Source organism: Sinocyclocheilus grahami, unplaced genomic scaffold, assembly GCF_001515645.1.
Source record: "Sinocyclocheilus grahami isolate Dianchi unplaced genomic scaffold, SAMN03320097.WGS_v1.1 scaffold458.1, whole genome shotgun sequence".
Taxonomy (NCBI): domain Eukaryota; kingdom Metazoa; phylum Chordata; class Actinopteri; order Cypriniformes; family Cyprinidae; genus Sinocyclocheilus; species Sinocyclocheilus grahami.
The window spans coordinates 245,974-256,314 of NW_015505637.1; the positions used below are offsets into that span (position 1 = coordinate 245,974).

Genomic DNA, 10,341 nt, shown 5'->3' on the forward strand with positions numbered 1-10,341 from the left:
TATAAGCGGTAGATTATTTTAGAAAGGAAAATGTAAAAGATGAAAAACAAAAATTATGGAGAATCAAATTCAGAATAATTTAATTATATTTTGTTAATATGTATAATCAATAAAAAAAGTAACTGTAGTCTGATTACCAGTATTTTAAAATGTAATATAACATCTAATCTAATTTCAAATACTTATTTTTTGGAATCTGATTACATAATCCAGATATTACATGTAATCAGTTACTCCCCATCTCTGAAGGTGGGTTCTTTTACATTAGTTTTATCCTCAGACCATTGGCTGAATGTCTGATGCATATAATGAGAAAACACACGAAATGCAAAACACTTTACGAGTCTGGAGGTCGCCATCTGATTGGTTGAATTCCACATGATTACCTTGAGACGTGTCACATTCTTTAACGGTGTGACTGGGATCAAAGCCGTTATGACTCCAAACCCTCTGTTTGAAGAAGAGAGCCGCTGTGTTTACAACTGTGACAACGAGCGCTTATCATGATCAACTAAACGCTGGATTTTCAAGACTCAGACTCAGACTCTTGACGACTGAAGACAATGTTCCTGAATGAATGATTTATCGGCTGCAGGCCGATTTATTAATTTAGAGACATCAACTTCAGTCGAACAACATGTATTGTGATTGTTTGCTTTACATGTCAATCAGTCCTTGAGACGTGTCACATTCTTTAACGGTGTGACTGGGATCAAAGCCGTTATGACTCCAAACCCTCTGTTTGAAGAAGAGAGCCGCTGTGTTTACAACTGTGACAACGAGCGCTTATCATGATCAACTAAACGCTGGATTTTCAAGACTCAGACTCAGACTCTGACAATTGCGACTGAAGACAATGTTCCTGAATGAATGATTTATCGGCTGCAGGCCGATTTATTAATTTAGAGACATCAACTTCAGTCGAACAACATGTATTGTGATTGTTTGCTTTACATGTCAATCAGACGGCCTTATGGGCGGTGCTTGGTTACGCTTTTGTACATTTGAGTACATTTGTAATTACTTTTTTACTTCATTACACTGGGCATTGGCTCATGTGAACATTTCGTCAATGTAAGTCTATGGGATCTTTATGATTTTTGATCTTCCTTTTTATGAAAACCATAAGTTGGATCATTTAGAAAAGATAAAGCACACTAAGTCAGAATAGTCTGAAGGTCTGAGCTGAGTTTGGTGGTTTTAGCTTGAAAGTTCTAGGAGTAGTTAGAGTCAGAAAATGTAGTGTCGGAACAATAATAACTATATGTTTAAATAGCATTTCATTAAGCTGGCTTTCTCAAGCCAACCTAATAATGGTAGAAGTTTCAAATGACTTTATGCAGGTTAATTTCAACAGACATTATGAAATGAGGAAGAAGTTCTGAGCTCTAAAAGTTTAATAGAGTATCAGGGTTATCGTACTGCATGAACCTTCAAGGAAATCAAGAAAGATTTTTAATCGACCTCATGATAACCTCTACTGCTGCATCTGATCCACGAACAACTTCTGTAAACTTTAAACAGAGATGTTATTCTTTGTTTAGTTAGAGAGAGAGGCGGGATGAAAGGCTGACAGCAAGGCTTTCAAAGCTCTGAGGAAGACTGAAAGCTCAGGAAAGTGTGGAAAGACAGAGAGGCAGAAAGGATAAAGCGTGAAGCGGTCTCTGCATCTCCTCCAGAGAGGGGCTTACTGTTCGAATCGGATGTTGCGCAGGTCTGCGTTATTAATCCGGACGATACAGTCGTTCTCCTGGAACAGAGCATCCCGCTCCGCCTTCCCGCCCCTCTCCAGCCTCTTCACTAACAAGCCCAGCGTCCTGGAACAGTCACAGCAGATATTAGTGACATTGAGCTCAGTGTCAGCGCAGTATCAGCTACAACACACATTACTGTCAGAGCCTGACACAGACGCACAGCTTCAACCAGGCATCATCTAACACAGAACACACACTTAGCTTCCATTTCATGTCGTTATGCAATTAAAATCAATGCATTTAAACACACTGTACAAGCAGTTTTGAGGATATTTTGAGGAATCAGAGGACCCTGTTGCTCAGATTGCTACAAGTATTTACTATGGTAAACACCGCTTCAGCAAAAATACCAGTTACTACAATTATTATAACTTCTGTACGTTAATAAATTAACACAGTGATACAGACTCAGAAGCTTTCAGAATTAAATAAATTATTATTATTATTATTAAATAATAAAATACATTAAATACATTAAATAAAAAAATATATATAAATAAATAATTATAAATGATTAACTATACTATTATTAAAATATTAATTACTTCAGTTACAGTACAGTAACACAATTAATTAATATGGCATCTCCTTTAAAAATGTTAAGAAGCGTTCATAATTTCTGTAAGTTAGCCTTCAATAATAATAATTATTATTATTATTATCATTATTGTTTATTTATTTTAATTATATATATATATATAATTTGTATTATTATTATTATTATTAAGTAGTGGTAGTATTTTGGTGGAAACTATAGTAATCATGGTAAATGCTTGTAAAACACAAAACTACAAACATTATATTCAACACAATCAAAAAAGCAAACCTGTGTGTCCACTGCATCCTTTCATGAAAATATCAGACAGTCAAGAACAGCATATATATTTCATATTCAAAAAGGATTAAAGAAAGTATAATGTTAGTGATACACGGCACAGTGTCACCTTTATCAAATCTAGATACAAGTACAGTAAAAAAAGAACACAGATCCCATTGATCTTGAACTTTTGAGAAGTTTACTGTACCTCGCGGCACTCTTTCAACTCAATACATCAAAAAAGGACTTTCTGAACTTAAGCCGACTTTGGCCATATGGATTTTTTGGCACCGTTCGCAGACCTGCTGTGGTTTCGGATTCAGAGCGCTGCGGCCCCTAATCTACAAACCCTGAGACGCAATCATGTGAAATGCAGCATCACATTTGATGGGTTTAAAAAAGCATGGAGAAGATTCTGATATAAATAGAGCGTATGAACTCTTACTCTTACACTCCCTGAGGCCTGAGTCTGTCACATCAGCAATCTTCAACAGAAAACTTTCACTAAAACTAAAACAATACATTAATAATAACAAAGTTATGTGTGCGCACGTGTGTGCGTGAGTGTGTGTGTGTGCATGTGCGTGCGTGTGTGTGTGTGTGGTTGTGTGCGTGTGCGCGTGTCTGCGTGTGTGGTTGTGTGTGTGTGCGTGTGTGCGTGTGTTTGTGTGTGTGTGTGTGTGTGTGGTTGTGTGCGTATGTGTGTGTGTGGTTGTGTGCGCGTGTGGTTGTGTGCGTGTGCGTGTGCGTGTGTGTGTGCGTGTGCGTGTGTGTGTGTGTGTGTGTGTGTGTGCGTGTGTGTGTGTTGTTGAGGGCAGCAGGCAGGAATTAGATCGTATAGATGCACAGACAGCAGAACCTGACTTGAATAGGTGATGTGGGTGAAGGAACAAATAAGGCATAAATACTGTGACTGAATCTGCTGGAGAAACAGACAGATGGACGAATCTATAGATCAAACCCTGTGCAGCAGACAGCTGTGATCGGTTTGAGTGCAGAGTTTGGCTGTGGTGAGTCTATGGTGTGGTCTTGTGAAGTAATCACACAGCTTGCACTTTGTCTTCATGATCTTGATGCAGAGCAGCTGTGGGGAAGAGCGAGGATTAAATCAGCTCCCACTGGACTGATGGACAATCTGTAGAGGCTCATTAGTAATTTGTTAAAACACAGACTTTAGGTGCGGTCACTCTGAACTTCTCAATGACTTCAAAACACGCAACAAATATGGCCGACAGGAGGTGCAGGATAGTTTCTGCTGCAAAGGAAAATAAACTATAAATGACCAGCATTAATGCAAAATATTAACACTGAGGATGCAATATATATCATTAGCCAACAGTATAATAAATCAACACTAATTAATGTATTTACAAGTAGATATGTAATTGTATATTAGCATTTCCCTTGTTTTTTACATTTATTTTTTCACTTAAAACGCTAGACTGAATGCAGTTAAATGATCTTGACATAATTATGCATTTTTTTGTACTGTACACTATATTGCAGTCACGCGTAGCATTTTAACCTTTTTTTGTTGGGTTTTAGTTTTTAGGTGTTGCATTTGTTTTATTTATTTAGACAAAATAATTCATTTAAAATTAATTTTGCCCATTTAATGAAATTGTGGTTATCAGTCATAATGTGAAATCGAATCTTCAAACAAATTTCAATTCTTCATTTTGTGCAATACGGTGTTGTAATGCTTAAATTCAAGAACTATAACGTCTAATTTTAGTTTTTAGTGTTTTATGTTTCATTTATTTAGACAGAATGGTCATTTTTACATCAGTTATTGGTCAAATGATTGATGAGAAATTGAATACAAACTCATCCCTAATTAAAGCATATTACCTACTATATTATCTGTGACAAGTTTAATGTTGTCCATTTAATGGTTATCAGTCATAACGTGAAATCAAATCTTCAAATGAAGTTTTTTTTTTTCATATTGGACCATGCAATGTTGTGATGCTTCAATTGACTTACAGCAAGGACTAATTTTTTGTGTTTTATTTTTCATTTATTTAGACAGAATGGTAATTTTAACATTTCAACTTTCAACAATTTTAACTTAAAGGCTTTCTTAATTTGCATACTACCTGCCCTAAATAGTTTGCAACATTATTATATCTCAGCACTGGCAGAGTATGTATTCAAAAGTATGAGTTTTCCCATCGAAGTAAGGACCTTTCAGGTGTAATATAAGTATGATAATTAGGATGCAGCCTATGCAACACATCTATGCACAAGTGTCAACACAAGGGTCCCTCAGTATATCATTTGACAATGCCGTGTCAAGGAGATTTCAGAAATGTACCGCATTTGGATCTATTGACTGAAACCAGATTTGAACAGTCATCTGGCACTTTTTCATAAGCTTTATCTGGCTTTAGCATAAGCAGAGTCACCGTCTCTTGAGCGATGGCCCAGAAGACTCAGCGAGAAGGAGACCACCTGTTCTTATCCACTGTCTTTAATTGAATAACAGCGCAATCAGGATCCATGTATGCCGAGCAATTAGACCCTGTCTTGTTTGCGGTGAACGCTGGTCATGTGATGAGATCTCGTTACTGGAGTCGTGTTTCTGCTGGACTCCGTGTCTCAGTAATTTTCTGAGATGTCACACGCCTCACGCTGTTGGCAGAGAGAAGACGCTGGTCATTTTAGAAGCTGACACTCTGAGCCCTTGCCGTCACCTCCGTGCCCTCTATCAAGATGCTAATGAGTTAACATTCAACACCTCCCACCAATCACACGAGACGAAGTCATTACGGACGTGTTGCTGTGGAAGTGTGCCATTGTGTTTGAGTGAGTATAATTGACAGTTCTGATTAGATATTAACTAAAGTATCAGATATGGGACAATTTACAAGCCTGAGATTCATTCAAGGACACGACGACAAGGACAAATTGCTACAGAAAGTGAGCAGAAGAAAATGTGTCAATTTATGAAAAGATGCATACATCCACACTTTAATTATATTCATAGCAGGCTGTGCAATAAAGGTTATAGAATTAATAATAATAATAATAAAATGTCATTTACAAATAAATTGTTTATTTTTAAATGTCCAATAACTAATATTTATAATCTGGCACACTGACACAATAATATCTACAATAACAGATCATTAATAATAATAATAATAATATTTTTAATGTTCAAAATCTACTATTTAGAACGCAGTTCTATTTATATTATTAAATAGGTATTGGCATTCATTTCATAAACCAGCATCAAATTAGGTCTGAAAAGGTTGTGCAATTTTATTGCTAATAAACAGCTCTCTGAAAATCCTTTTATAGACGTGACTGACTAAATTTGAACACTTTTTCATTCATTTGCACTTTCCTTTTATCATTTTGCATTTCTTACCACAGCTGACCTTGGCTGATGAGAATGACCAATAATATGGATGAGCTTTTAGTCAGATTGGGTGAAGCAGTTTAGACGAATTGACTTGGCCGGATTGAGGCTTTTCTTATTGCAATAAAGCTACCTAATTTATTCAGCGCCATGCCCCGCGTCCCCTTTGTCCTTCTGGAGGGACGCAGAGTGTTTAGCAGTGTTCTGTTCTTTCTGTGTCCTTATAGAGGATCTGAGCTGCTGTAGTTTTGCTTTCAATATTCAGCTGGAGAATGTGGTTATAGAAGTTGCACACATGTTCAAGAGGAGCCCACTCGAGAGAGTGCCATACTGTCAATACGTCCTTGAGGAATGATGAAAAACCAGTTTAAATGGATGGTACATGCTGGGGAATAAAAGTCAACTTCTGCATAGACACCTTGAGAGAAACTTGTCAAGATATGAGAGAAATATGAAGGATGCAGAGGACACAACTGAGGATTACGAGCTGCTCGAAAACACAACCGGTGAGTCTTAAAGGGATAGTTCACCCATAAATTAACATTTGCTGTTCATTTACTCCCCCTCAGGCCATCCAAGATGACAATAGCTGACTTTTTTACTTCAGTAGAACAGTAAAGAAGATGTATTAGCTGAAACCGTGGTCGTTGGTGCTTCATAACATGCAAGTCAATGGCTACCGCCACTTTGAGAGTCAAAAAAGCATATCAAGGAACACAAAATGAATACCCATGGCTCCTGATGAGATATTGAAGTCTTATGAAGAGAAACGATCGGTCTGTGCAAGAAAATGAACATTATTTACAGCATTATTAGCTGTAATCCAGAGCCTCAGGCAAACAGGGAAATCAGATTATTTTCTGTGAACTGGTTATTTCGGATAGTTTGTTTCAATTAACTAATTCAATTCAATTTGTGTTCCTGTGGCTCAGTGGTAGAGCATTGCGTTAGCAGCGCAAAAGGTCGTGGGTTCAATTGCCAGGGAACACGCATGCTGGTAAAAAATGTACAGCCTGAATGCACTGTAAGTCGCTTTGGATAAAAGTGTCAGCTAAATGCATAAATTATTCATTATTAAATTATTAATTCACTAGTTCGTTTACGTAATCACACAATGACAAAACATATACACAATTACATTATTAAAGCACCCAATAATGATGTGAAACACGAATGTATTTAAAGTGAATAAACTCATCTTCATCAGCTCACCTTTTGACATAAACCAAGAGAAACTATAAAAACGTCCTTTTGCACTTTCAAGTGTTGGGTTCACTCATGCTCATATCAGCGGCTCATCGGTCTTCGGTCCGAGTCGAACCGTTTCCTCAGTTCAGTGACTGTTAGAGGAACTGGAGCGCTGAATGATTTATTCATCACAGAATCAGATACACCGCTATTTCGGCTCCTTTCCAGCCGGACTGACTGTCAGGTGTTTGAAAGTGAGTTTTGATTGAGTAACTTGTAGATCTGTGCTGCTCGAGACATGAACTGTTTCAGGTGAGCTGGGTCATCTAGTTCACTAAAAAGAACCGGTTCAAAAGAATGATTCATTTGTGAACCGTACATCACTCTGGATCATTTGCCTGAGGCTTTGGATTACAGGTAATAATGCTGTAAATAATGTTCAGTTTCTTGCACAGACCGATCGTTTCGCTTCATAAGACCACAATATATCATCAGGAGCCACGGGTATTCATTTTGTCTTGCCTGTACATGCTTTTTTGACTCTCAAAGTGAATACAGCCATTGACTTGCATGTTATGAAGCACCAACGACCACGGTTTCAGCTAAAAATCTTCTGTACTGTACTACGGAAGACGAAAGTCACCTATGGTCATCTTGGATGGCCTGAGGGTGAAGAAATTAACAGGAATTTTTGGGTGAACTCTCCCTTTAAAAACAACACTGCAAGGAAGGAAAATATTAAAACCACGGCCTACGGAATGAGTTGCCGATAATAAAATGAATTCAGTGAAGACAATGTGGCTTTGTAGAGCTTTACCTTCTGTCTCTGGCACTGAAAGACACCACGTGGATTCCTAGCGGCCCACCGCCATTGGACACCTCAACCGGCTTCAACATTTCACTAGGGACATTGACAAATGAGGGCAATGAGAGGAGAAACAAAACAGAAGAAACCAAGTAAACAAAGAAAAGGCAATACATAAAAAGTTTAGAGCATGACAGAGCGGCTATGAGTAGCTATGAGCTACCGCCCGGGAAGCTAAGGCTAGTTTAGATCCAGCACGACTCCATCTATTACCCCAGGGGCCATTAAGACACACGGGTCGATGGAGGACCCAAACAGACACTTCAATTAAGTGATTAGGATCAGATTGAGGTCTGCAGAGGGCCACTTCTGGGTTTTTTAACAGTCAGGGAGCGCACTACACCTGAGAGAAAACATGTGGCAAGAACACATGGGATAAAGAGAGGACAACAAGCATCAGTAAAAAAGATGAGCACAAGAACTGATGAGGTGGTCATCGTTTCCTCACCTAAAAATTACCATTTGGAACAGGGCTATTATACAAAAAAAAATGCAATTAAACTAAGACCAATACATTTTTATATATAAAAGTGAATAAACTCATCTTCATCAGCTCACCTTTTGACATAAACCAAGAGAAACTATAAAAACGTCCTTTTGCACTTTCAAGTGTTGGGTTCACTCATGCTCATATCAGCGGCTCATCGGTCTTCGGTCCGAGTCGAACCGTTTCCTCAGTTCAGTGACTGTTAGAGGAACTGGAGCGCTGAATGATTTATTCATCACAGGATCAGATACACCGCTATTTCGGCTCCTTTCCAGCCGGACTGACTGTCAGGTGTTTGAAAGTGAGTTTTGATTGAGTAACTTGTAGATCTGTGCTGCTCGAGACATGAACTGTTTCAGGTGAGCTGGGTCATCTAGTTCACTAAAAAGAACCGGTTCAAAAGAATGATTCATTTGTGAACCGTACATCACTCTGGATCATTTGCCTGAGGCTTTGGATTACAGGTAATAATGCTGTAAATAATGTTCAGTTTCTTGCACAGACCGATCGTTTCGCTTCATAAGACCACAATATATCATCAGGAGCCACGGGTATTCATTTTGTCTTGCCTGTACATGCTTTTTTGACTCTCAAAGTGAATACAGCCATTGACTTGCATGTTATGAAGCACCAACGACCACGGTTTCAGCTAAAAATCTTCTGTACTGTACTACGGAAGACGAAAGTCACCTATGGTCATCTTGGATGGCCTGAGGGTGAAGAAATTAACAGGAATTTTTGGGTGAACTCTCCCTTTAAAAACAACACTGCAAGGAAGGAAAATATTAAAACCACGGCCTACGGAATGAGTTGCCGATAATAAAATGAATTCAGTGAAGACAATGTGGCTTTGTAGAGCTTTACCTTCTGTCTCTGGCACTGAAAGACACCACGTGGATTCCTAGCGGCCCACCGCCATTGGACACCTCAACCGGCTTCAGCATTTCACTAGGGACATTGACAAATGAGGGCAATGAGAGGAGAAACAAAACAGAAGAAACCAAGTAAACAAAGAAAAGGCAATACATAAAAAGTTTAGAGCATGACAGAGCGGCTATGAGTAGCTATGAGCTACCGCCCGGGAAGCTAAGGCTAGTTTAGATCCAGCACGACTCCATCTATTACCCCAGGGGCCATTAAGACACACGGGTCGATGGAGGACCCAAACAGACACTTCAATTAAGTGATTAGGATTAATGCATTTAGCAGATGCTTTTACCCAAATATTTTATTTTACAACTGTATTAAAATACAGTTAATATTTTAACAGTAAGAAATATATAGCAGGGTTATTATAGTTACCTAAAGCTAAAAAAAAACAATGAAATCGAAATTGAAATGAAACTTTAAGTAAAATAAAATATAATATAAAAAACCTTAAACTTATTTTATTTCAGCTAATTGCCCAGGCAACGTTTCTTTTAGTTCGACAATCTACTAAAATAACTAAAACTAAAGCTGAAAAAAATAAAAATTTAAAACTACTGTATATACATACTGTATTATATACATGTATATATACTTCTTTCTTACATTTCTTAAATTAGTTGCTTAATAGTCACTGATCACAGTTTTTCAATACATGGGAAAAGGCAGCCTGGACATTTTCCTAAATATCCCATTTTGTGTTCAGTAGCTTTTTTTTTCAGGTGGATACCCTTTAAGACATTTTAGTAGAAAACAATGATGTGTTGGATTTTGTTGGTTGTGAGAAAAACAGAAAGTGGTTCCCAAATCATGTGTTGGTCTTGCTGTGAGGACTCACTCGAGTGAAGCTGATTCCACACAGGAGTCTGCCCTTCCCACCGGCTCTATCCTGCCGTTCCTCCCGCTGCCTGCTCTCTCCTCGTCTTCTTCTTCTTC

The 10,341-nt window shown here is 38.1% G+C and overlaps 1 protein-coding gene across 1 annotated transcript in view; it reads right to left on the reverse strand.

Annotated features, from left to right (window-relative positions):
• LOC107552787 (partitioning defective 3 homolog) overlaps positions 1–10,326 on the reverse strand; it is a 145,331-nt gene extending 135,005 nt beyond the window's left edge. Inside the window, exons 1-3 of the mRNA XM_016234778.1 lie at positions 10,244–10,326; positions 7,944–8,027; positions 1,692–1,817 (exon numbers count right to left, since the gene is read on the reverse strand). Coding sequence (XP_016090264.1) covers positions 1,692–1,817; positions 7,944–8,023 — 206 coding nt within the window. The 5' untranslated portion in view covers positions 8,024–8,027; positions 10,244–10,326. The remainder of the gene's footprint in view (positions 1–1,691; positions 1,818–7,943; positions 8,028–10,243) is intronic.
• Positions 10,327–10,341: the final 15 nt, after the last annotated feature.